Source organism: Gadus morhua, chromosome 1, assembly GCF_902167405.1.
Source record: "Gadus morhua chromosome 1, gadMor3.0, whole genome shotgun sequence".
Classification (NCBI taxonomy): domain Eukaryota; kingdom Metazoa; phylum Chordata; class Actinopteri; order Gadiformes; family Gadidae; genus Gadus; species Gadus morhua.
The window spans coordinates 2,124,296-2,151,867 of record NC_044048.1 but is presented as its reverse complement, the minus strand read 5'-3'; the positions used below and the strand labels follow the sequence as shown (position 1 = coordinate 2,151,867).

Genomic DNA, 27,572 nt, shown 5'->3' with positions numbered 1-27,572 from the left:
TCCTTAAAGTAGTGCACTATATAGGAGACTCCTTAAAGCAGTGCACTATATTGGAGACTCCTTAAAGTAGTGCACTATATAGTAGACTCCTTAAAGTAGTGCACTATATTGGAGACTCCTTAAAGTAGTGCACTATATAGTAGACTCCTTAAAGTAGTGCACTATATTGGAGACTCCTTAAAGTAGTGCACTATTGTCACGACCCCACTGGATATTCAAAACAGCTCTCTGTCTAGGCAGGAGTCGAGTGGTAACAAACCACAGCTGGCAGGCAACTAGCTTCCGGCCACGTGTGCAGTGACTCACCTGGGTTCCTGGCGAGCTCTGGTCCTTCTCTCTTGTTGAGGGATAGCCCAAGCGTTGGGGTAAACGGTTATTGTTTGACATATAACATAGACGAACACTTTTCACACATACACGACAAAGGAGTGGTCACGTTCCCTGTAGGAATCCCTAATCCTTGTACTGTCCTTGTATTAGGGCGAATAGGTTTTACAAAGTCTTATGGTTTCAGAGTGCCACCAAGTCTGGGGGCCCTCTTGGATCCCTCAGGTGACCATAATCAAGGCCAATCAAGGGAGCCACTCCCACACTTAGCACGACAACCAGTTACCACCAGCTTAACATTAGCCACCAGTAGGATCGTGACACTATATAGGAGACACCCTAAAGTAGTGCACTATATAAGAGAATCCTTAAGGTAGTGCAGTAATAGGAGACACCCTAAAGTAGTGCACTATATAAGAGAATCCTTAAGGTAGTGCAGTAATAGGAGACACCCTAAAGTAGCGCACTATATAAGAGAATCCTTAAGGTAGTGCAGTAATAGGAGACACCCTAAAGTAGTGCACTATATAAGAGAATCCTTAAGGTAGTGCAGTAATAGGAGACACCCTAAAGTAGTGCACTATATAAGAGAATCCTTAAAGTAGTGCAGTAATAGGAGACACCCTAAAGTAGTGCACTATATAAGCGAATCCTTAAGGTAGTGCAGTAATAGGAGACACCCTAAAGTAGTGCAGTGCAACACATTGGAACAGAGCACCTGACCAGCAGTCCTTGCTTTGGGCGGGGGAGGGGTGAAAAGTAATTTAATAAGTCATTTGAACACATTTTGAGATTGTGATGAGGATCAAACTACACATTGTAGTATAGACTGTTTAAGTCTTACATGTGGCGTCTCCTTACAAATGACCATCCGTTATGTAACTCCAATGTATTTATTATGTATTACATGTAACTATCATTAAATGTAATGAAGTGACTGACTAGACTGGTGTTTGAATAAGATGACCATTTGACAGCACAGTGGAGGACTTCCTGTGGATGTAGCCCAGTGTTCCCTTACGTCCCCTCGTCCCTTCAGACCCCGCGGACGATGGCAGGTGGAGAGATGGGTTGAGGTGAAGAGTGGGTCCATATCGTGACATATCACTCTTTAATCCACAGACACTTAACAACAATTGCTTCAACATGTTTATTTGCAGACTCTGCCTATTTTTGGTTGGACTTTCTTCACCAGAGCCAGAAATATTGTAATAAATAAAAGAGAAAGTGTCATTGTTGCAAAGGTCCGTACAGTACATGGCTGAACTGGTCCCAGTTCCACACATTGGTTTCTTTGAGTAAAGGCCCATCATCGAAGGCACATTGTTTAAAAACTTTCATCTTCTAAATGTTATATAAATAGGACCATTAACCAATGTTCCTCTAGTTGCCTGGAAATGACATTTCAGCCTTGTTTGAAAACAGCAGAATTAAAGTTTTTCATGAAATTATGTGTCTAGCATACACACTTACAGTAGACAATCATGTTATGGCTCAACTTTTAGAGTTAAAAAAAAAGAAAGGCTTCAGGCACCCTCTCTCACCATTGTCTTTTTAAGACACATTTTTTGTAAAGATGTTTTTGACTTGTCTGTGACCAGAATGTCACAGACAAGTTCCAGAATTACCGTCCACACACCTGACCTCCGGTACGGTGGCCCTCAGGCCCAAACATCCTCCCTGACCTCAGGGGATCTCTGAGGCCACATGAGGCCCACGACGCCCTCACGTGAACTTGAGGTAGGCGGGCGTGGAGTAGTTGAAGAGCAGGAAGTCCATGCGGTACAGGTTGAACAGCTTCTTCTGGTAGAAGGGGTGGATTTTGTGGAAGAACTGCGCAGCCATGTCTCCCGTAGTGCGGGTGCTCTTGTGGGACGCGGGGAAGGCCACCTGCTGCTCGGCGCCGGCCAGCCGCAGCACGTAGCTGGAGTCCTGCTCCAGCGTCTCGTACTTGCCCACCACGTCGTAGTGGATGAGGCAGGGGTGGCACAGCGAGTGCACCCGCTCCCAGTGCTCGTTGAAGGGCTCCTCGCGCTGCGTGGCCGGATCCACCAGGTAGTACACAAACTCCTCGAAGGACACGTCGTCGCCCGCCTCCAGCGCCTCTGGCCGTGGGTCGGGCCGGTGGCGCCGCACGATCTTGGTGCCATAGCGCTTGTGGAAGGCCTCGTTGTAGCTGCGCGTGAACTTGTTGCGGTAGGCCGACACCAGCCGCTCGAAGGGCTCGCGCACGAACACGAACTTGAGGTAGGAGCGCAGGCGGCGGTTGATCTCGGCGGTGGAGTACTCGGACAGCGTGCGCAGGGTGCCCGCCACGTGGGCCTCGTGGGCCGGGATGTCCAGCGGGTCGCGATGCGGACCGGCCGCGCCCGTCAGCACCATCAGCACGCGCTTCCAGTTGGTGCACGCCACCTTGGGCACGTAGCAGTACAGCAGGCCGTGCCGGTCGTCCACCATCACGTGCTTCAGGTCCTCTGGGATCAGCACGCGGCGCTTGCGGGTGTAGGAGCGGCAGGCTTCCTCCAGCAGCTCCCGCCGGCCCTGGTGGGCTGCCTGCACCGAGGACTCCACCTGCAGGGACAGCAGCCACAGTTCACCTCTCATTCATTCAATCGTCTTATATTTAGCGCATTTAGGGGAAACTTTAATCCAGAGCGACCAGAAGTACATTTGTCAGAAGAAAGAAACAATAATATATTGCTTTTGGTACAGTCAGGATGTTCATAGAAGTGCAAAGCACTAACAATCGTTAGGTTAAAAAACGATTCCCCGTATACAACAAAGATATCTGGGACGTTGTGTAGCTAAGATGCTACACGATGCTGAGTACTATTTTTTTAGGTGCAAGGACGTACAACATACAATAAGTGCATACACTAACTGCCAGGACTTACAAACATAGACAATAAGTGCTGTTGGATATTTTTAGGACACTAAATGAAACACCATGGGGGGTAAGGGGGGTGGCTATGCAGACTCCAGGTGAACTCTGAACAGGTGAGTCTTTAGTCTCTTGCGGAAGCTGGTGAGCGACTTTGTGGCCGCTTGATGTATTCTTAGGAAAGTTCTTCATTCAGAACTATAACGGGAACATTGTAACAAGAACAATTAAAAGGATGCACGTTTTTTTGGAGCGGTAACTCTGAATATAGATGGTGTTTCATTAGCAAAAATTAATAATACTGTTAAAAACCAATAGACCAGACCCACACATTGACATCTTACCCGCAAGGGAGGATTGTTTATATAGCCTCCTTCAGACACACACAAGGCTACCAAGTTCTTTAAATGTCTTCACATTTAAAAGACATTTCAAAGGAAAGTCTTTTAAAAAGAGAAAATAAATAAATGAATAAGAAGGGAAAATAAATAAATATGCCATTGCCTGCAGACACATCTTTATAATTACATGCCGACATAAGAGCTCAGATGTGGTGGAGGCCCATTCCAGATGGGGAGGTCCACGTGTAGGTGGACCGCTGGAGCAGTGAGCCTGATGAAGAGAGCTCTGGTGGACCCCTGGAGCAGTGAACCTGATGAAGAGAGCTCTGGTGGACCACTGGAGCAGTGAGCCTGATGAAGAGAGCTCTGGTGGACCCCTGGAGCAGTGAGCCTGATGAAGAGAGCTCTGGTGGGCTCAGAACAGTGCTTTACACACCAATGCTTTCCTGAACTTTCTCGGCAAACAGGAAGTCAGTGCAGTGATCCTCACACTGGATGAAGTATGTGCCTTTAAGTCTTGGTTAAAACCTTAGCAGCAACATTCTGGATCAGCTTCAGCTGTTATGGCCTTTTTAGAATGACCTGCAAAAATAAATCATGGATGTTTTTTTCCAAGTCTCATGGTTCTCATGGTCTTCAAAGTTCAAAAAGTTCAAAGTTCAAAGTACTTTTATAAAGTCTTAACATGTCAATTAAAGTCAGAAGTCCATTCCTACACCAATACATCCTCTTTTTGCTGTCTTCAACGATAAGAGATACTCATCTGTACCGAAAACAATTATTTCTGTTTTGGACAGTCCACCATTGAACGAGCGGTGTTGTTGAAAGCGTTAGATATAGTTGTAGTTGGATGGTAGACCTGTCCTTTAAAAGGATGGCGAGCAAAACTATAGAAACTAAAAATATATGTTTGGTTGTTTTGTAGTGCTTGAATACAAAAATATATAGCTGATGGGACTCTGCGTCACATGGGTGTAAACCAGATCTTCCAGTTCCCCCCCCCCATCGATAGATTTCACGGCCTTCAAGATGCAAACACACATGCACAAACGATCAGGGCGGGCGATCGCGCATCCTCCAGCAGATCTCCTGGCCAGCTCCAGAACCACAGCTCCCTGGCCCGGGGCAGCCAATTCGCCCTGGCCCCCCGTTGCTATAGTCCGGTCTCTCAAATCTCCGCTGCATGCATTTGGCCCTCAGCAGGACCGACCCTGGATAACCTCACGCCCCCTCTCAGCCTGATCTTACAAACACCTTCTGACTCAGCCCAGGAACCTGAAACAGTGAGCTGGCTTTACGCCCAGCTCTGTGTGGTGAAGTTCAATGACATCACTGGCTGACAACAAAGAGTTTCATTTTGAGGGATTGAAGAACGTTATTTGGATTGACAGCAGCATAATACCTTCTTCTCTAATGATTGGCTCATCAAAGTGTTTGTCACATAGCATTTAATTATCAGATGCAATCTATTTGGACCCTTTTGGAGACATATTGGAAACAAACCAATAGCACTGTTGTTCAATAGAATACTTGACAAGAAGAAAATTAATATGTCAATCAACATTTCAATCATTCAAATGAAGACAGGAAGAGAACAAATAATATATTTAAACACTGAATTCAGACTGTCAGCTTAGATTTGTGTGCTATGGTTGCTGTATAACGAAATCATGTTCATTATTTCAGCTGTGCTGATGTAATCTCATTGCGTAACATTGTCTGGCACTAAATTCACCTCACCACTTTGTATGTCCACACTGATTCTCGATGTTCTCGGTTAAAATAAGAAATGCAATCATTTTAAATCTAAGTGGTCCAAGTGCAGTCGTAGCAGAAATGAGAGTTGAAATGTGTAATACCTTCATATTATACAAAGCGAAATTGCGAATAGTAAAGAGTTTCCCAGCATGCCCCCTTTAACTTAGTGATTAATTACCCTTTCCCTTCAGCTCCTTCCTCAATCCAACGTCATCCACCAATCAACACGCACCACGCCTCCAGCAAAGAGGAGCTAATTTTTCTTTGATAAAATCAAGAATATAATGTAGGTAGGGTCTAGGAACATCCATGAATGAAAAAGAAAAACCCGAACCTTCCTGAATCAAATAAATGTAAATAAATCCAATTCATATTGTTGTTCTTATGGAGGCAAGTTTCCCCTGGAACCCCAGAGACCAAAGACCTGAGATATGAAGCCAGCAACGTTATTAACAACAAACATCAGCAGTATCAGCTGCAGAATGAGCTGACAGCGTCTCTGCTCCTTTTGTCTGACACCTCTCCCCCCAGGCGTTACCAAATGGCTCCACTTGAGAGGGTAAAGCAGATCATTTGATTAGTTGACAGACACCTAGGCTCACTCAGATCAACCCCCCTCACCAGTTCCTTATTACAAAACAGTGGCAATCTAAAAGCCTCCCTGACTACCAACACCAACACACATCCTCCGCAGGGTTCCACGCAGAGCAGCAGGCAAAGAGAATCGCAAGTGCGGAGAAGGCGACTGAAAACACCAGGCAGGGCGTGCTGGATAACACCAGCTCGGGTAATTGGGCACGGGCCCCATCTGTGGCCTCATATGGAGCCGTAATTGGAAACAGCCCCCAGCCAGCTTTTATTACTGGGCTCTGTTGTTGGGCAAACTACACTACTGTGTGTGTGTGTGTGTGTGTGTGTGTGTGTGTGTGTGTGTGTGTGTGTGTGTGTGTGTGTGTGTGTGTGTGTGTGTGTGTGTGTGTGTGTGTGTGTGTGTTTGTGTGTGTGTGTGTGGGCCTTCTGATGGCCTCCATACATGCAGTCCTGAATGACCAAAGCAACCCTGACTCCGCTGCTGGTAAGCAGCCTGTTTAAGGCCTATTTAGGGTCGTTTTAGACGCAGAGACGTAAGCACGTAATTTACACAAGGGACTTGTTTTAGACAAGTTTTGATTTACGGTTCCCGTAAGGTTCCTTAAGGATTGCGCGTGTTGCAAGGGGATTCTCCGCCAGAACAGTAGGGGGAGCAACGAACGAATCTGTGGGCGTGGAAGTGGAAATCGCTGGCTTGTTTATATTTATAATCATAGCCGCGGAAACGTATTCTCAGCAGGGGGTGCTGGAAAAAAAACCTCAGCCTGGACTAGACTCACAACTCGCTACATTGGTAAAAAAGATATATAGCAGCGCAGCTCAATTACACCAGTGCATGCGCGCACAGTCGAAAATCGATCGTTGTGTTCACACCATGGTTCACATCCTCACAGAACAAGTTTAGGGCGCCACCGCTCCCCTCACACTTTTTCATATAACTTTTTTTCAGCACTAGGTCATATGAGCATTAAATAAATCTCAAAATGCCTTGGACAGCAGCGACTATGACCCGCTTTGCCACGGGCCGAAACAGTGCGGAGCGACCACAGCGGGGCAGAGGAGTGTCAGGAATAGTCTTTTGTGTACACATCAGTACGGCCTATTTGCACTACTGTTTAGTGGCAATGCAGTGTTTTATTCTATGCCTTTTAATTTTCGTATATTATTTCAATGAATACAATTTATTTATTTATAAAAACAAGATCTGGTCTTCAAATCTTTTTTCCAAACATAGGTCAGGTTTGTGTTTATATTCGGACCAATACGGTACAGCGGGCGCTCACATGACGTTAAGCATTTCCTGGTGCATAATGTGACGCTTCAGAACCTAAAATCCCGTTTCTCCCCGTTGACACAACACATAACCGGCGTTTTCAGAAATCTCCACTTTGGCCGGAGTTTTTAGAAATAATCGTTTTCTGTGATAAGACAGGGCCTCAGACAGGGCAGCACCCCCAGCACCCCTACTTCCCGCGGTACTGTTTATAATTATCATAATTCGTTCTTGTGTTTTCTTCTCCTTCTTCAAAATTCTTCATTCGCTTCTGTCACGGCCTTTTAAAAATGGCGCTATTATGCTGTAAAACCGGAAATGTGAGACTCCTGAAAGGATGTGGTTAGCGGCCAATCACAGTCTTTGCGAGCTGCGTAGGGCCGTAGTGTTTTAGTCGCATAGTCAGGAATTTGGGCCGACGCACTTAAGCACGTAAGGGGGGATATTTTACCGCGCAAGGGGGGGTTATGTATCTTACGTGCTTACGCGTTACGTCTAAAACAGAGCATATATCGGCCTTTAGAAGGACTAGATGAGCTAATGACTGACTGAGTCCCTGGGTGATGGCAAATGTTGTCGGTCAATTTGAGTCTGTCCTAAAAATAAGAATCATCGCGTCTGGACAAAAAGTGAACTATAACCTGACTCTTACTTTTATTGAAAGTAAGAGTCAGGTACTTAACACATCTTTCATAAATGGACCTTATTCACCGATCAACGCGCTGGGTGGTGGACCTGAATGCAGTTCCAACCCCCAGCTAGCCGCGAGCACCAAGATAGAAACAAGATGGCCGCTGGAGGGTAATGAGGCCCATGATGCATTCCAAGGCAGACTGACCTGGTCGCCGTCGTAGAGCGTCTGAAGTGGACTCCTCCTGGACTTCTGCCCGTTGGTTCCTTCAATGGCGGACTCAGAGGCTGAGGAAACAGAGACAGGTCTGTCAGGGACTCCGATAGAGAGCGTCTGTGTGCAGCGAGCTGGAGAAGGGAGATCTGTTACAGCATCAAAGGCCCTCCAAAACGGGTAGGAAGCTAAGAGTTGACCGGTGGATGATGTTGCATCAATAAATGCTATGGTAATTATAGAACTAGATAGTTTCAAGGGATAACTGGACCAGGACACAAAGCAAACCTACTACGGATGGTGTGTGTGATAAAATTGCAGTCACAAATAGGATAGATCCAAGTGTATTGCTAGGATTTAGAATGTGACCAGGTTATATCTTATATTATAAGGTGTTATCCAAGTTGACATGGTTAAATCTAGGGTCAAACGGAATACAAGGCTATAGATTAGGCTCTTGATCAACAATATATGTACTAATCTGCTCATTCTTTAGAAGAAAAGTGGGTATATATAGATCATTACTTAATTGCCCTTCATTAAACCAGGCAGCTTCGTTATATTCAGTATGGAGCCTTTATTGTATTATTACATGTTCAAGGTAATAAAGAATTAGGGCATTTCAGTTGTTGCAAAACCTAAACAGAGACTTAAATACATGTAACAATATCTCAAGTGTGGGAAGCAGGGCTTCGGTAGACATAAAGCTCTACTTTCATCTTTGGAAGAATATTTATGATGCATTATGAACATGCTCAACATGTTTTTAGGCATGAAAGTCATACCATGCATCTGCAAATAATAACACCACGACATAAAACAATGTATAAATATTGAATAAAAAAAAAAGAGTAGTTTAAGAGTTCCTCCTGGTCCAACATCAGGTCTGATTTTGGCTTCATCTTCTGAGCATTAGGCTGTGCCGTCTATTTTTCATTCTAGCAATGTAGTCAATCCATTGACCGTGACTCAGCTTACTAAGTTGAATCAAGGAAGCCCAGCCAATGGATCACTGTCTACAAACTTTCACAATAAACCGTCTTTCAACACCACCACCCTGCATCCTGGTCTGGAGGAGGCCAGCAGAAGTCCCCTAGCTGGAGTGTGGAAGCCCCCTAGGCAGAGTCTAACAATGTCAGCTCCCTCCTGGACCCATATGTTCTTATATGGACACAGACGTTTTTGGAAACTTCAAAAATCTTCTTCTAAATAACCACAGGTGCAAAGGGCACCAAATTTGGTACACATAATCTATGGACGTGTCTGATAAAATGTTATCCTGTCAGCCTATATTGATGGTATTGAATCATTTAAGATACATTTAATGTATTTGGTTTGTTGACACACAATCCGCGTTCCTGAATTCAGTTTGACATTCAATATGAACCCTTTTTTGACTTAAGGGAAAAAACGTGTTGAATATCAACACGGTATGGTACCAATATCGAATCAAGGTTTGAGAACTCGAACATAGTCTGCATGGAAAAACGTCTCAGACACAACAAACAGTATATTATATTGAGTGTTAGGCCTAAACCCCTGTATTGTACAACTTGAGGGACATTAAAATATATTGGGTAAATACCAACTTAATATAACATATGTAATGTAAACAGACAGAACACATTGCTGTTATCATGACTGATATTTGGCGAAGCTTCCATTTGCTTGGTTCGGGTCGCTCCATCCCCAACATCGAACCAGAGAATAGATGGGTGAAGAATACATAAACGTCAGCAGAGTCATCCATCTGGTTTAGGCCACTGTCGCAATCGAAAAGGCAGAACTCATGGTGCTAAAATATTGCCTCAAAACCACCAAAAAATGCACAGATAAGACTATATCTCCAGGCAGATTTTTTTTTTTTTCAGTTTTTCATTTTCCATGCAGCAAATTTTTGGTCAGTTCATTAGGCACAGACCAAAGTGACTAAGTTAGTAAGAGTAATTCCTGAGTAAAACGAGCTGTGGATGAGATGATATTGAAACAACAGCATGGTTGCAGTGAACATTATCCAAGTAGAAGAGCCCTTTCAGTGTTCCGAAATGTCAACCCCCTGCCCCACACACACTACCACACCCGTCCTAATCTTACCAGCCTTTCATTAAAAAATTGTCTGTTCAGGAAAATGCATCCTATAAAAAGGCCAATGTGTGCTCCTCATTTGCCGGCAACCTTCCGCTGTGCTCTGTGTGGAGGGGGTCTGAGTTGGAGCCCTCCTCGTTTCCCCCACCAACCCCTCACCCTCGCCCACCCTCTCCTGCTCTCTCTCCAGCTCCAGAGAGCTGCCATGATGGGACACTGTGTCGGAGAGAACCCCTCTCAACAAAGCACCAGATGTGTATCCTGTTGGTTGTAGATGTGTACGGGCAGCCGGTGGCTGAACCTTCTGTCCGGCTGATCTTTGTTGCGTCTCGGAGTCACTGCGAGTCAAACCTCCTTTCTGACCTTGTCTTTGAAGATTTGGCTTTCAAATACTACAGGAAGGCTTCAATAACTAAATGATTACTACGTAGATTGAATCAAATAGAGCACAGCTGTAAGGCGACATACCAATGCAAGTTGACTTCCCGCCCAGGACTCACTCAAAATGTTTTAACTACAAAAAGTCAAATTTGTTGGCATTCAAACGTAATGGGACATCAATGATGTGGGACTAATTGGATCAAGCTAAACCACAATATGTCCTCCGGCAACAACATCACACAAGGTTGTAAAAAGGTATTTATATTTGATTACGCTTGTACGATATTACTGAAGTGATGATGCCTCATAGCACCATTTGAACTGGAGAATCAGATCTTGTTTGGCCCTCTTACATTTTGACCAGCTGGCTTGGCTGTCAGGAGGTTTCTTTGTTTTTTTGGGGGGTGAGGGACGATGACAGTGAGCACTGAGTGTTGATCTCCAAAGGCTCTGGTTGCTGGGTCGTCATGGCCGGGGAACAGCTGGGTCACTCTGAGCTGTCAGCAGACCCCAGTGGCCGGGATCACGCACCCAGAAAGGGCCACTTAGCGGAACACTCAGACACATGGTGGGTCTCCGCTGTTGCTTTGAGGATCATAGTCGTAAGACTCTCCAAACTGAGAACTCTGAACTGTCTTCACCTGACTATGTTGAAGGCATTACTTTCTTAAGCTATCTTTTCTGGCACAGAAATCCCAAAGCCGTCTGCCTCTGGGTCAAAAGACATGTCATTTGGATTTCAAGGTAGTTAGCAATAGCAACTTAAGATCTTTCTTGATGTCCTACGATGTAGGATGTTCTACGATGCCCCGTTTAGGATTAATAACGAAATAATAATAATAATAATAATAATAATAATACAATGGTTCAATCCTTCCTTATGGTCCAGTCCTAACCATGTCCTGAACACAACCATGTCTTAAAATGTTCATAAAACACCAAATATGCTGAGTTCTGTTGATGTTCTGCTCTGCAAAACAATTACATTATATGTTCCTTCCGTGCCCTTGAGTCAAGTCCAGACAAGCGGGGCTGGGGCCAGGGGGGGCGGGAGGAGATAATGACAGCAGCTCATCATCTCTTTATCGCCAAAAATATACCTTGCTATAGGACTGTGCCTGTGGGCTACTTCTGACATCTTTAAAGGAGTGTCTCACATAGTTAGAGAGCTTTGTACATTAAGGTAGGGAGAGGGTTATTTTTCAGGAGTCTCCTGTGACTCTAACGTTGTTAGAGAGGTTTGTACATTAAGGTAGGGAGAGGGCAGAGGCGGAGTGGCCGTTGGGACGATCGGGAGATTTCCCGGTCGGCCGGCCGGCCAGCGAGGTCAGGTGGACCGGCCCACAATTGTGTAGCAGCCTGCGAAGTCATTTGGATCGGCCCTCTGCAAGCCAAGCATAATTTATTCCCCGTCAAGACGCCGTGAAAATCCCCGAAATAAACAATGTCTCAAGAACATCCAACCAACATTTATACCACTTGCTTACTCTCTATGTCTCATTCATGGTTTTTTTTATATTATTTTTTTTTTCTTCATTTAATTCTGCATTATTCAGGCGTTACAGAACTATAAATAATAAATAATACGAACTACAGTTTACTTTAATTTGTTTGTTCTTGAATTGACGTAGAATGGAGCAAAGACTCCTGGGATTGGGAAATGCGTTTATCCAATAAACAGCTTGCAGGTCAAGTCCATTTTCGGAAATGTAGGGGGATATATGAGCGGCCCCACGTCTAATGGCATGGCCCTAAAGACACGTCAGTCAGAGAAGGCGAGCAAGTTCGTGGTTGCTTGCTTTTGCTTGTGGTGGCACTCATGGAAGGCAAGAAGAGAAAAGAGAAAGGAGGGGCTGAAAAGGCCAGAATAAAGAAGTAGCGGATGCTGGAGGGGGTTGCATCTAAGTGCTCAAAAATAACGGATTTATTCCGAAGTCAGGCATTAATGAGTTGTGAACGTGAATTGACAGAAAAACAGTTAGCCAGAGCTCCACCATTGATGTTATTGCTAGGCGGGAGCCAATCTGCTAGTCAAATGTGTATGTGCTGGCTGGTATATTTCAGACAAATTAATGGCTTAACTGATCTTTCTCTTTTAATGGATGGAGAATATGTTAACAGATTTGGAACATGTAGTCGTGTCAACACGTTACACCGGTATTACCGAGTATAAACGGTATAAATTTGAAACTAGGTCATCCGCCATCTTCTCGTCAACTTTCCTCTCACACTCGTTGACAGCGTCTTATAACGTTCTATATATAATAGTATAATATAATTTTATAGATAATATCATGGCCAAAAGCTCTCTGCGCCTCCGGATGGCTGTAGTGCGGGGAGCACTACGGCCATCCGTAGTGCTTTTGTTTACCGGCTTTACCGGTCTTGTAGGAAGTGCGCCAATTCTCGGAGCGCCAATTCTCTTCCTCACAGAGCAGAACTGTGGCCTAGTTTACACATTTTTATTTTCTTAATTATAATTATATCATTCATTTTTACCGATTTTTTTTTTATTACTGAAAAAAAAAACACAAAAAAAAACGTTGTTTGCGGGGGTGGGGGGGAGGGGAGGGCCGGACCGGGGAGAATTCTCCCGGTGGCTATTAGTGCCCCACTCCGCCCCTGGGAGAGGGTTATAGTTCAGGATTCTCCTATGACTCCAACGCTGTTAGAGAGGTTTTTACATTAAGGTAGGGAGAGGGTTATAGTTCAGGATTCTCCTATGACTCTAACGTTGTAACATTCCACAGGTGTCCTAGTAACATTCCCCTAGTCAAGCGTCATTTTATGACTCTGGTCTTTTAACGAGGACCAAGAGAGACAAATGGAGAGCCCCAAAGCATCTCTGCTTAATCCTGCCGTCGCAAGGAATTGGTGTTGATGTTGCGGCTAACCCTGGAGCTATCACTTTAAAAACCAAGTGACCTTTACCACAGGCCAAGCATATGGACTTTTTTTTTTAGAACAGAACAGCAGACACAGCGTTTCTCTGACTGTATTGCAGATTTAGAGTGAAAGAAAATGGAAGATTTGAGAAACACTTTGAGTAACACATGATAAATCCCAGCAATACCAACATCGTAAAGCCACTACATATTGTGCTTAAATGCAGTAACTTGCCTGGAATACAAAAAAATCTGCTCAGAATAGGTTTCTGTGGTGCAGTGAAAAAAAAGACAAAATTAAAAAGTTATGAACATTTATATCATTGAGATGCATAGAGCAATGGGCATTTTCCATTAAACTGCCATGTTTGTTTTTCGAATCCAAAAGAAAAGCAGAACTGGTATTGGATATATATCAAGTGGATCTGAAATGTTCTCACAGTAGCCTACTGACTTCATGGGGCCAAAGCCATAGCTAGGTATGTCTGAATGAGGCCATTGTGAGCCGCAGAGTGGGACCTGGAAGAGGTGGAAACTGGTCCGAATGAGAGCCAAGATCTACACCAGCTGGAGGTATCAGGCCCCGTGTCCCGTGGCAGGGGGAACTCAAGAGCCAATCCCAAGAGTGATAGTGACAACCAAACAGTTGAAATACACTAATTCATGAACAACAACGCCAAGAGGATTGTGTGGCTGCATTCATTTTGTAGTTCAATTCATGAAGTTGTGAAACATTTTACTTGAGTTTGCATACTCCTATTAGACGGCCACACATAGTTAGATTTAAGTCATGATTCTGCTCATACATACTTCCATTTGACATGAATTGAAAAGCACATTCATAATTTGGTCATTATCCATTGATGTCGTTCGATATAACATTATATACACCACCTGAAGCCTTCATAGTAGGCTATGAAGATGACATGAATGCTGACCGAATGCTGAATGGGACATGGGGGAAATCTCTTACATAAATCACATTCAATGTGTTGTCAACTCACCTTGTTTCAAATTGTTCTGACAATAGAAAATGGCTATGATGAAGCATCCTAAAAACATGGCCAGGACCATTCGGTTCACTTTGGGCTTCTTCATCCTCAATCTCGGCCGACTGCCACCAACCCGTCTGGGATGATCCGTGTGCGGCGGTTCATGCGAGACGAGCCCCCAGCTTCAGTGATCAGATACCTGGGGAACGAGGCTACGCCGAGACCATCGAGGAACACCAAGCCCGGCGGTGAAGTTGTGGTCGGCTTCCTCTCGTCCTGAGGTCCATCCTGGTATAACGCCTTCAGATTGGGGCTCACAGAGTGCACCGCATCGCAGACGAAAACACCGCAACCAGCCGGTGGACGCTGATCGGTCGGTTCAGATATTTAGATGCTATCTCCAGACATCGGGAGAGTGTGTAATGCGCTCTGGAGAAGCCGTGCACTAGCTTGGGTGGACCCGGCGACGGGCGTTTCTGACCCTCTGGACGGCCCCCCGTTAACAAAGGGGGGCGGCGGACCCGCGGCGCCCCCCAGCGTCGGCCCGGGGTAGGGCAGAAAATGTATTCCATATTAACATTAGCAAATGTTTGACAAATTTAGGAATACGAATAATTAGTTTAAAAAAAAAATGAAAGATATTGAATTGGGTTGAGAATTTTAAATATTGTAAATTCAATCTACATGCTTTAGATTCCCATGTAGGCTACCCTAACACATGTAACATGGGATCTTATTGATCCTAAGATTGATTCAATATCTCTTCCATTTCGCAATTTATCTGACTTTCACGAGAAGCAGATTACATGATGAGAAAATGGAACCCTTAAAAGTTCTGCATTACTAAGTTCCAATAAATCTATAATTGTTGGGGTCATTATAGGGAGTCAGAGAGATAGTAGGCCTACAACTAGATAGTGATGGGACACCTCCTCCACTAGCAGGGTGTAGCTCCCTAAAGTCCCTGCAGTTAGAAACCAGGGGGTTATTAGGGGGCCAGCCTGGTTTCTTTGGCCAGGACACCGGGGTTGGCACCAGTGAGGAGTGCCATGGGATCTTGAGTGACCACAGGGGGTCTGTGAAGTGAGCAGAGGGAGCCCACCACTAGATAGTTGCAGTGAAGTCCCGCTGTGAGAGGATCAGCCCAGCCTTGATAAAGAGCTTTTCAGAGGGGCTTGCTCAGGAACCACCATTTGATCTTCCACAATCACTGAACACCAGGATGGTGTCCGGAATAAAGTAAAGCAGATTGGATTGGGGAGGGGGCACCACATGACTTGGGAGCAGCTGGATTAATCCCCCTCCCCCCACATGACCTGATAACTCCTCCTGTTATGAGGTACAGCGGGAGAGCGGAGGGGGTTGGTCCACCAGGGGCCGGTCAGGAGCGGGCGGGGGGGCCGTCTCTCTGCAGGGTACGGAGGTTTAAAACCAGCCACTGATCCAAACGGAGGGTTGTTGGACATGGAGGTCATGTCCAGCCTGTTTCAGGGTCTTCTCTGGGACTGGACGAGCTAGTACCCTGCTTTGGGTCTCAGTGTAATTATGACCTTTTTGAATGACCAGCCAGGCAAAGCAGTGAAGGCTCACGTTCAGCTACATCCAGGTCAGAGGTCGGAAGCTTTGCTGTTTTTTTATGAGGCCTACTTGAATTTGAGCTTTGCAACAATCTGATTCATAATCATTCAACCGTTATGGGAAGGTTCATTGCAAAAATAACATTACCTACACTTGGATAATAATTATATTTTGTCTTATTCCAAATCAAGGCAGTTATCTTTGATTGTAGATTATGCTACTAGGGAGAATATTATGTTGGCTGTTAAAATACAGCTTTGTATCCCAGAAGGACATTTCCAATAAATGTTACGAAATTTAAATTAATTTTGTTAAAACAATCAATACTCTTTTATTCAAATAAAGCATAAAAAAGTAAATCTGCTTGTTCAGTCCCTTTTTCCCATCCTGTTAAAATGATTATGCTGCTATCCATTTGGATTTACGAAGTGGTAAAGTCGCAAATCTCCCAGCTTTCTTGCGGCATTTCACTGAGGCACGCCCCCTTTTGGTCGTAGTATCTCGTCGCTTTCAAAGTAGAGCGAGCAGAGCTGTACAACTCGCAAAGAAGATGGCTTCGCCCATAGTTAATGGGGGATGAGATGTATTTTCTTTCTATTTGTACCACGTTGATGGTTTTAATGTCGTTTTTAAAACCTCTTACACACTTTTCATTTCATTGCTGCTTTAATCCGGTCACCAATGTATGCATTGCACGGTCTTGCTTTGCGTGCAATTCAATGTAAAGTTTTGTTTGGAAGCTGGTTTGCTGAAGAGGCTATGTTGCTAATGATGACTAGCCTGCTACTACTCCCCCTCGTGGCTCGACAGAAACACAAATGGCAAACTGGAAGGCTGGAGCAAGGGAAATATGTCACGTTCTCGCTGAAGCATGTCGTTCGTACCAGCGTACCATCCAAATGGATAGCAGCATCGTTGATTTATTCCATTAAGGGACTACAAATATGGCTACTTCATGAATTGACTAAGTCATTGGAGATAAGGATCAGAGATAAGATGCATGTTAAAACCAGCAAGTCATTGTGACCAAAGGAATGACTTGACATGTGATGGTATTCCCCCCCAAGGACAGAACGAAAATTAGGTAATCAGAGCCGGCTCCTACATTCTAATTGGTTGAACTGTGATTTCCTCCGTTTCAGTTTAGTTTTTAAATGCTCCAAGTTATTATAACTTAAAGCCGCTCTGTTGTTGCCCCAAACATTTCCTACATCAAAACAGGAAACATAATAAATTCATCAGCATGATTTGTCATGGCAGGCAGGTGATTGCCATAATACATCAGAGCCCACGGGCCCGGAAACTAGACAAAAGCTTCACACCAGAGGAGGCCATTGATGGTGAACACGGCTCATCTGAGAAAGGGCCCTCTCCCCGAATAGAAACGCAGCCAGATGTCTGTGCCATGCAAAACAGCCCTTTTGTCCTGAACCATTTTGATCCACAGTACCTGCAAGTAAAAAAATAAAAGAAAACACTCCATCCCATTTATCCTTTAATAAGAGCGCATGTAGATGAATGGTGCCTCATGAAGAGGCTATGACCACAGCTGTACCAACAACACACGGGTGGCAAGTTACCACATCTGAGCTGTGTATCTCCATGGCGATGTTCTTCAACCGGACACGCTAGTTACCACAGAACTTAGCGGTTGGATGACCTCCAACAGACTGTTTCACAACAGCAAGAACCTTTCAGATACGGCCTTCTCCTCCATTATTGTGGATGCAACAGGGAGGAAGGCTGGTGCCAAATCAAATCTGCACTGTCCATCCTTACATGACCCATCTACTAAATAACGTCCAACCGCTCAAGGCATTTCGTTTTTTGAAGGAGAATTCTCTACAGTGGTGAAACACCGCAGTATTTCAGGCGTTTAAACGATCCAAACAATGTAAAAAGAGCGGACACAGGTAAGAATGAAGATTGGATACATAGACTTTATTCAGACATACAGTGAGAAAAACCAAGACCAGCATGAAGTAAACAGACGGACAAACCAAGTTATCATCAGATGGGCGACAGTCAGAACACACTGGGATTCAACTTCATTGTTTAAATTCAGTTTAAAGTGCTCTGATGAAGTACATCCAAGGCTTGAAAACATTTGAATGACGTCTGTAAACAAAAAAAAGAAACAAAACAAAAAGCAAGTTAAACCTTCTCAGTTGACACTGAGAAGTCGAGATGAACCCGGCATGGGTTCAGAGCCAAATCAAACAGTAGTTCTAAAAACGGCGTATTTGCAACTACCAAATGCCTTCTGGACGTTTATCAAGATAAATTAAACAAGCACTCCATTTCAGGATACAAAATCAACCTGGAGCCCGACACCATTTGTTCATTCTGATCACCTATTGGACGAAGACATGAGGCCCCCTCGTGTTCCCCTCAGAAGGACATCGGTCCTCGCCCCCCTCCGTAGAGGTTACAGGCCAGGACTTCATAAACCAGCCCCACACACAGTGTGTGGTGCTCTTCTGGGAGGAGACATGGGAGGACCCAACAGGAAGCAGAGTAACCCCGCTGTTCAGGAGGCTGCCCTCACCGATGTAGACCTCCACTCCTGACCACTCTCAGCCACACACAGACCACCATCCTACCTGCCGTTTGGTAAATCATTCCCCACGCAAGGACCGTCAGCCCCTTAGTGTCTGAGCGACCCTCGGGGGATACTATTGGCCTGTGTAGAAGGAGGCGTGGCCTGTGGTTAGCCAAGATGGCTGATGGGAAGCCGTGTGCAGGAGAGAGTTAAAAGGTGAGGGCAGCGGCACTGAACTAGCAGGGTTTAACCTCAGCAACCGGCCTGGGCGATGTCGCCCCCGGAACTCTTGGTCACGTCCAACGTGGTGAACATCTTCAAACAGAAAGAAGCACAGAGACAGACACACCGTTAGAATTCAACGGAAATAACAAAAACGTAGGGAAAACCTAATAATGCAAATCTGATGAGTGACTGGTCGCATTGTCTAGCGATGACCGCCGGTTCTAAGTCTCACTTCAGCACAGGTGGGGTGGATCCCGATGGTGTTGTCCAGCTGCTCCTTGGTGACGCCACACTTGATGGCCACACCGTAGCCCTGCGTCACCTCCCCGGCGTTCGGACCCAGGTAGTGGAACCCGATCACCCGCTCCTAGGCACAGAGTTAACAGTCACTATGGCCGTGGGAACGCATCTCAGCAATACAATAGAAAGCCAATAGTCAAATAATGGATATTCGACTGCTGAAATGACTATATAAATGTATTTTTTTAAATATTTGTATAAATGTGGTGGCTAACATGCAAATCTCTCCCGTTTCGCCTTGGCCTACACACATGTGGAAATACAATTCTTTAGTTTCTCTGTTCTAGCTAAAATAGTCACACTTTTCATGGAAAGATGGTATCCAAAACAAAGCTGCTGCCATACAACTGCACGACTTCATGACATCAAAACCACCGACATTCAGGTACTGAGGTTCTGTCACGCCAAATTTGTACCGGGTGCCAAATTTGTACCGGGCACGTCATCAGCTGTCCGTTATCAGGCAACGGACAGCTGATTACATAAGGGTTGTCCGTTGCCGGGCAGGTTTCAAAAAACATTCGCGCTCATGTTGCCAAAGACGGAATAACATAATACAGTTAACGGATCGCTAGATAACACTCGTTTTTACTTTATATTTGTGTTGTATTTAATTGTTTAATCAAATTTAGCTAGTAAACTGAGTGTTTAAAGCGGGTCAAGGACGAAATAGCACAATACAGATAACGGATCGCTAGATAGAAGGTTTGCAAATGTTCGTGAACCTTTCACGTCATTCGACGCGATCGTCCTTTGCCAGGCAACGGACGACGCGATCATCTGTTGCCAGGCAGGTTTGGAATGGATTACGTATGGATGACGTGCCCGGTACAAATTTGGCACCCGGTACAAATTTGGCGTGACAGTTCCATTAAACATTCACTTGTAGCACCATCGAGAGAATGATCAATAACTATATACATGTCCAAGTATTGGTCTATGATGGTTGTTTACCACTATGGATGCAGTAGAAACGTTAATAGGTTGTTAGCTCCACCACATCTTACAACTTTTATAGTCTATGGTGACTAGGATAAAGATACCTGAATGTGATTGGTTAAACTGACGTATTCTCTGGCTAGAATACATCCGTTTTTTTTTACTTTCCTTTTGTGCCTATGGGCAAGAAAGAACTATTTTGTTTGTAGAATGCCCTCTAGGGAACAGAACGTTTAATAGTGGCATTACCCTACATAAGCCTGAGTATACAATGTATTGGTTCATGGAAAATATTAATAAGTGGCTCAATTTGAGCAGAACAAATTTGAATACATTTCAATATAATAAAAAAAGGAAATTTGAATGGGATTAGAGGAAGATTGAAAGCTCTAGCGGTCACACATACACGCGTTGCTTGTTTCGAATATCACAATCCTTACTGACCACTGAACCACTAGGAAACGTATTGTCCATGTCAGAATGATACAGATTGCCACTGTCTGCCAGAGAAATCAACTGCATTCAAGATGCATCCCATCTATATTATACAGTTAATAATGGAGTAAACATCAACCATAATATCTTCATTTAAGGGATACAGAGAGAAACATTAACATTACATGACAGCTGCTGAAGAATCCAGAAAAGCCCTGAGAATTTCCAGTAAAGATGCTCCGATCAGCATTTTAGGGCCCGATCACCGATCACTAAAATCATGATCTGATTGCCGATCACAGAATGGCAGGGAAATTGGGAATATCTTTGATACACAATCTGGATAGGCTGCAAGCACCAGTTTGTTCCAATAGCCTCTTTTTTTTTTTTTTTCCTCCCTTTGGATTACCCGTGACTGAAAAATGTAGCTCAACGCGTTCAAAGCCTCCGCAGGATGTGTCATATACGATACTGAAATGTGCCTGTGCGCATACTGCTGTATTTACGGTACAGAAATGTGCCTGCGAGCATACTGAGCTATGCAAGAAAGTGCTCCGTAAATGACACTGAATGTTAGGCAGCCTCCTTTGCCATCTTTACAGTGACCCCTTAAAATCCTGGCAGTGTAACAAAATGTTGTAGAACACATGCTGCGATTGGCAAGTTCCGAATTGAAAAAAATAAATAAAAGAAAGCTGCACAAGTAATTTACGTCAAATTATCGGCTTTTTTGAACTGCGCTTTAGGGGTTCTCTGATCACGCTATTTAAGACAATATCGGTCGACCATGATCAACGTTCGATCAATCGGAGCATCTCTAATTTCCACCAATGGCATCGAGTCCCAACGTCAGACTCCAAACGGTCAGGAGGTAACCAAGGCAGCGGTGTGTGCAGTGGGGAGCTTACATTGTCCAGCTTATTGCAGATGATCTTTGAGTAGCACTTGTTGTTATCTCTGTTGGCCACGGTGAACTCCAGGGGCCAGAAGAGAGAATGGTAGATCTACAAATGGGACACAGCATTGAAGCACAAAACATAAACGGAACTCAGAAATGATACCAAATGCATGGATGAAATATGTCCGTGTCTGTCTAATCATGGTAATGTTTCCATTTCTGATTGTACCGATGCGTGTTTGTTCGTGCTTGTTTGTGACGATACTAAATTAGCAGCAGTCTACACCAGTATGCACTACCCTTTTCTAACTCATTATTCTGTCTGTTCTAGTGTGTTGCGACGATTGCAATTGGATGCCTGGAATCTCCTGATGGTTAACGGCCAGCACCGAGTCTGTCCGTCAATTACTGCACCCATTGCCCTCCTGCCCGTCCCTGTGAGGAGGGAGACCCCTCTGCATTCCAAGTATTTTTTCTTTTTCTTCCCTATGAGACTGTACCGGTGGGCTATACAAATAACATTTAATTGCAATATAATTAAACAGCAGCACCTCCATCAAACCCATGTTTTATTCAACAGGGAGAGGAAAGAGGCTCAGGCCGTGCATTTGATTCAGGTAAATGTGCAAGTCATTCTTAGCTCTATCGGATCGCCAGTCATGCTGAGCAAGGATATCCTCCATGCTCATTACCAAGTCACTGAAGGCCGCTCCATTGAAGGCAGCGTGAACCCGACGCCAGCGGCCTGCATTATTCAGCGTGGCCGGGTGTTCCTCGCTGAGATGCTCACCTCCAGGTTCTCCTCTCCGTACATCTCGATGGCCTTCTCCTCCGACCGGCCGCAGCACCCGTACTCCAGCGGCGTGAACACCGTGGTGGGCACGTTGACGTAGTCGCACTGGAACCAGAGGGCAGGGCACTTTCAGAACCAGAACCACACTTGAAGTCGGAAGTGCACGTGCAAGCATTACATTTACATTTTGGGCACTCGAGTGTCGGTACAGTCGGTCTGTGCGCAAGCAAACAAACGCCCAAGCATACAAGCATGTGCCCATTAACACGCACTTGATGTACGCGCACACGCGGGCACTTGATGTGCGCGCACATGCGTGTTCACGTTTGAGCACACGTGCACAAACGCGAACGGAAGTGTGCGTGGTGCTGGAGTGCCTGCGTGTACCTTGAGGGAGGCCCCGGCGTAGAGGCGCCGTGCCAGCAGCTTGCCGGCCTGGATGGCCACGGGCGTCAGCTCCCACTTGCCCTCCAGGATGTCGCCGATGGCGTAGATGTAAGGCACGTTGGTCTGCTCCTCGTCGTCCACGGGGACCTTCCCGTTCCTGGAGAGAGGAGACCGTTTATTGCCCTGTTTGTCTTTACTTTATCATTTACCTTGGAGTCTATTTTTGTTTTCATTAGTACTCGTTTTCCACTGCTGCTGGGCTGTTACAAAGGAATTTCCCCTCTGGGGGATTAATAAAGTTGTTATCCATCCATTTAGTTATAAAAAGCCATAATGGCCATTGCTTACACCAGTGGTGAGGTGTGCTTCGAGAGGCTTCTAACAGCGAGCCCATCAGCCCCTCTGATCTGAATAGCCAGCCGTTTCTTTATAGGGGGAACCGGTCTACTGATGAAGCAGTCTCATGCTAGACTGAAGAACAGCTTCTCTAGAGCTTAATTGCAGAGGACTGAAGACATATATTTTTAACTACCTAATTGCGTTAGCCTCTTGTCGTTAGCCGGCATCATCCAAGCCTTTATTTACATGGACAGAGCAAGTTACCTAATAACCAATATTCATGCACGCATTTTATTGCTGCGGGTCTCTGAAAGGTACAAAACATTATAGTCATGTGTGCCTACAATCAAAAATGAAAGTATCCCATCATTTACTTAAATGTATCATCAATCCATTTAGTTTCCAATGACGTGCAACTTCAGTCAGTCTGAATGAACTTCAGGAGAGCTGGAGAAAGGCAGGTCCACGCACAATACTTTTAAACCTACAGGCTGTGCTGAAGGCCTGGGTCAGAAGAGAGAACTGGTCTCTCCATGAACACACTGATCAGTAGGACCACCAAGGTTTTCATTCAAACCCCATAGCCAACAGTGGGTAAGACGAATGTTGCTTTGTGGGTCAAAGGCACATATAAAACTTTGAGGTCAAGGGTTTACATGGCACCGCTGGTGATGGTCTCTCAACCCAGTGGAGCCCCCCCCAGCTGGCTGACCTTCATCACCCTGGAAACACTGCTATAGTCATGAGACCGGAGCACATGACTCAAAGACCAGTCTATACTGGGCTTCAGGCAGCACCGAGCCCATACTGAACTAAACATGAATGAAAAATAAAGAGTATCATCCCAACACAAACAAGCATTTGTTAAGAAATTACAGCATCGAGTTCTCTCTCTCTCTCTCTCTCTCTCTCTCTCTCTCTCTCTCGTTAGTGTTGCCATCATTTATAACTGCCAACATACCACCGCAATGTCACCACCATGGGTATACACACACACACCTTTGCAACTTCCTTGACAACTGGAGACTGAATGTTTTATAAAGTGGTAAATCCATTGGATGATGACAATACATCAACCATTGTTCATTATAATTAAGTGGCTGACTTCAAATAATTTCTTAATACCAACTTCCCCGCACACAACAAAAAACAAACACCGCCGTTGAAGGCGATAAACCCTTCAGGCTAATGACAAACACACCCCCCGCTGGGGGCCCCGGGAGGAGAAAGTGCTGAATCATAGTGATGGTGCGGAACTTAAAGGGCCAGCGTACGCGTTACAGGGAGCAGCTGCAGCAGGGGCGGGCGGAGCTTAGAAACCAAAGGCAGGGGCACTCACTTTGGGTTGACTTTGACCCCGGCCTGGGCCAGCCCGATCTTGTCAGTGCAGGCATCTCGTCCTACGGCGATCAGAACCTGGGATCAAGGAAGTTCCTCGGATGAGTTCCTCACATTCAGTAATGCGTGTAGAGGCTTTGTGTTGACATGATGGCAGGACAGATTGCTACACATAATCATAACTAGTCTTGTTATGATTAAGTCAGACGTGGAGGTCAAGTTGCATGGAAAGACCAAAAAAATATTGTAGAAAAATTTCGTAATCCGTCTTGCTAACATGCCAACAAAATGCCATGGTGTCGGTCAAAACTTGACAGACTGCATACAAACCGGTCAGTTGACAATAGCAAGTTACATTTGATCTGCCTTTGGCATGGCTGGATATGACACTGTTGGCTTTATTCAAATCTGTAATATTAGCCTTTAGGTGTGCAGTTGCCATACGGTTGCACCAACTGCATTTGGAGGGTTTTGCACCGATGTTATCATCGCCATTTATCGCTCCTCTAGATGGAGCCTCTTTCAAAAACCCATATCTGAGCTCACAGACGGGGTAGTAAATCCTCAAGGTCAGATATAGAGAGTGAGGGGTGGTGGTGGACATACCGTATTGTACTCTCCCTCCAGGAGCTCATCGCTCTCCGTGGACTTGGCGGTGACCCTGAGCCTTCCTGGAGTCCCTGCTTCCAGCTCCTCCACCTATACACACACACACACACACACACACACACGTCAGCCCCACCCCAGTCCAACCGCAACGTTCAATACCACCAGACAAGGCAGACAGGGTTTTCTTCCTCGGCCCGAATCACCCGATCTGACCCCTGATGGAAAGGCTCACTTCTGTTTGGTGTCGAGATCAGGTCAGATAAGATCACGTTAATCACAGTATTATTAACAGCACTAGATGTGCCTTCAATCGTATCTCTTAGAAATCAGAAACAGTGGCTGACAGCATTCATGACACATTCAGAAGAGGTGCCCTCGTGTGACCTTGCACTACCACAGCTTCCTTCAAAAAGAGATTTAACATTAACATACAGCTCAGAGTTTGCAACATCCAACTGGACCAAGCAATGATTGACCCACTTCCGGAAATGCATGTTGCTAGTACATAGGCAGAGGGATAACCATCTGGACACCAGGCTAAAGAGATGTCAAGGTTGATATGCCAACGTCATCGATTTACAGAAATACGTGTGAAACCAGCGGAATTGTATTAACTAGGCTCTACTGAAGACAAATTCGCAAAAGGTTGCGTGTCTGCTCTCCACTATTAGCCTACGGACGACACCCACACCCACCCCCACCCCCACACACACACACCCCCACACACCTTGACAGGCACGTATTTGCGGAGGAACTTGACACCGTGCTCCTCCATGTGCTCTCCGGCGCGGTTGGCCATTTCCTGGTCGAAGCCACGCAGCAGGATGGAGCGCACCATGACCGTGACGTCAAGGCCCAGCCCCGCCAGGAAGCCTGCGCACTCCAGCGCCACGTAGGACGCCCCTATCAGCAGGGTCTTCCCCGGGCAGTAGGGCAGGGAGAACAGGTCGTCACTGAGGGGAGAACCACACAGATCCAGAGTCTCAGGAGGCGCCGTCACAGTATCACAATCAACCATCTGGTTAAAACCCTGAAGGCCAAACCAAAATACCGGTTTGAAAGGATGTCTCAGAGGAATACATTGAGTAATAATAAAAACAATCTATGACTGATCGGATAATTTGGAAATGATAACCCTCAAATAAAGCCAACTGGGCAAAACACATGAACATTTAAGATAACCCCTTTGTCATTTTCGTTTTGTTTGTCGACTGAGCAGGGTAATGACCAACACCAGGGCAGAGTCGCAGATAGCGCTGTGTAGACAGAACTGTCCCTGATTGGCCCACAGGTGCACAGCGCAACGCCAGAGCTGTGATTGGCTGCCCGGGGGAGCAGTGACGGAGGGCGGAGGCCGTACCTGGTGATGCAGAACTCCTTGTCCCCGGGGATGCCCAGGTAGCGCGGCCTCTCGCCGGTGGCCAGCACGAACCGGGCCGCCGTGTGCATGGTCTCCTTCCCACGCTTTGTTGTGGCCTAGCAGATGATTAAACACACAAGGAAACCATCAGACCGCACCCACAGACAAAAATGTAATTTGTGAGTCTCACAACACTACAAAGCAGCCAGACTGCATGCCTCTAATCACATCAACGGACTCCCATTCCTGTGAAATGTTGGTTTAAGGTTTACGCGAGGTGAAATCAACTGGACTGGTACCTTTATTTTGTGTGGCTCGACAAACTCTGCGTAGGCGTTGACATAGTTAACATTCTTGTCCCTGAGGGCCACCCGGTAGCCCCAGTTGAGCGAGCCGATGTAGTTGTTGATGGCCTCCTTCATGATCACCCAGTTGTGTTTCACTGGGCAAGAGAGGGGGTTTATTATTACCCTGTCTGAAGCCTGCTGCATCAACTGCCATCTCCTCTTTCCCGATTTAGTTTTAGAATCATGTTCTCTTATTGAACCATTTTAAAATCAGCCTAGCATAAGAGAGGAAGAAACAGAAACCCTTGTTGCTACATCTTGGTTTCGACCACACGTCTCATCAAACCCAACCGAGCAGAGGGTGTGCCTCCAGGGCTCAGCTGCTTACCGCTCTCGTCAAACTCCCAGCCATACTTGCGGGCGTCCTGCATGGCCGTGCCGAGCAGGGCCGTCTGGTGCATCAGCTTCTTGGGGATGCAGCCCACGTTGACACACGTACCCCCGAGACCTGTGCCCCAAATACAGAGGGATTAAAACGAGCTACACGCCACACAGGGCGGGACGCAGAGTGTAGCGCAGGGGCTGGCGTTCTCACCCCAGGTGGTCCCTTTGGGGGTGGGCACCACGTAGTCCAGAACCATCACCTTCTTCCCCAGAGTGGCTGCTTCCTGTAAGGAGACACACCGGGTGTCATGTTAAAACACACAGTGTCATGTTAGAACACAGTGTATCATTTTAAAACAGTGTCATGTTGGCGCACACCTTGGAGCAGGCGAGGCCCCCAGAGCCCCCTCCGATGACAATGAGGTCGTAGTCGTAGGTTTCTGCATCGGGGTTGAGCAGCTGCTGCAGCAGGCCGTCAGTGTGGGCCTGGCGGGGGGGGGGGCAACAGGGTTTACTGTCTGCACACACCGCCTCCGTTAGGCAACCTGCCAGCGCTACGATGATCCGTTTGATTTATTTTAGCAAAGGAGGCGTATTAGACGGTCTGTCTTTATGCGAACGAGAGAAGGCTTTGGAATGGAGCTCAGAATGCTACTTTCAGCAAACCTCTTCCCTGACGTCTGAACGAGCTTCTGATTATGCCGAGCCATGGCTGAGGCCCGTGGTCCCTCCTACCTGCTTAGTTTTATCCCAGCCTCCTACGTGAGTCTTGTTGATGAAGACGTTGGGCACCGTCTTCT

The 27,572-nt window shown here is 45.8% G+C and overlaps 2 protein-coding genes across 2 annotated transcripts in view; both read right to left on the bottom strand.

The window, feature by feature from the left end:
• Positions 1-1,206: 1,206 nt before the first annotated feature.
• si:ch211-236h17.3 (carbohydrate sulfotransferase 11) lies at positions 1,207-14,824 on the bottom strand. Its single transcript, XM_030354859.1, has 3 exons — positions 14,371-14,824; positions 8,010-8,089; positions 1,207-2,898 (listed from the first exon to the last, which is right to left on the bottom strand). The coding sequence occupies exons 1-3, from the start codon at positions 14,462-14,464 to the stop codon at positions 2,053-2,055; spliced, it is 1,020 nt and encodes a 339-aa protein (XP_030210719.1). The 5' UTR covers positions 14,465-14,824; the 3' UTR covers positions 1,207-2,052.
• A 3,032-nt stretch (positions 14,825-17,856) lies between these two features.
• Positions 17,857-27,572, bottom strand: part of txnrd3 (thioredoxin reductase 3) — a 10,892-nt gene continuing 1,176 nt past the window's right edge. The window contains exons 3-16 of the mRNA XM_030354850.1: positions 27,508-27,572; positions 27,151-27,258; positions 26,984-27,056; positions 26,777-26,896; positions 26,401-26,543; positions 26,102-26,217; positions 25,469-25,694; positions 24,739-24,831; positions 24,134-24,210; positions 22,456-22,612; positions 22,066-22,173; positions 21,286-21,381; positions 18,936-19,070; positions 17,857-18,793 (exon numbers count right to left, since the gene is read on the bottom strand). The exon at positions 27,508-27,572 is cut by the window's right edge and continues 45 nt beyond it. Of these exons, the coding sequence (XP_030210710.1) occupies positions 18,731-18,793; positions 18,936-19,070; positions 21,286-21,381; positions 22,066-22,173; positions 22,456-22,612; positions 24,134-24,210; positions 24,739-24,831; positions 25,469-25,694; positions 26,102-26,217; positions 26,401-26,543; positions 26,777-26,896; positions 26,984-27,056; positions 27,151-27,258; positions 27,508-27,572 (1,580 nt within the window). The 3' untranslated portion in view covers positions 17,857-18,730. The remainder of the gene's footprint in view (positions 18,794-18,935; positions 19,071-21,285; positions 21,382-22,065; positions 22,174-22,455; positions 22,613-24,133; positions 24,211-24,738; positions 24,832-25,468; positions 25,695-26,101; positions 26,218-26,400; positions 26,544-26,776; positions 26,897-26,983; positions 27,057-27,150; positions 27,259-27,507) is intronic.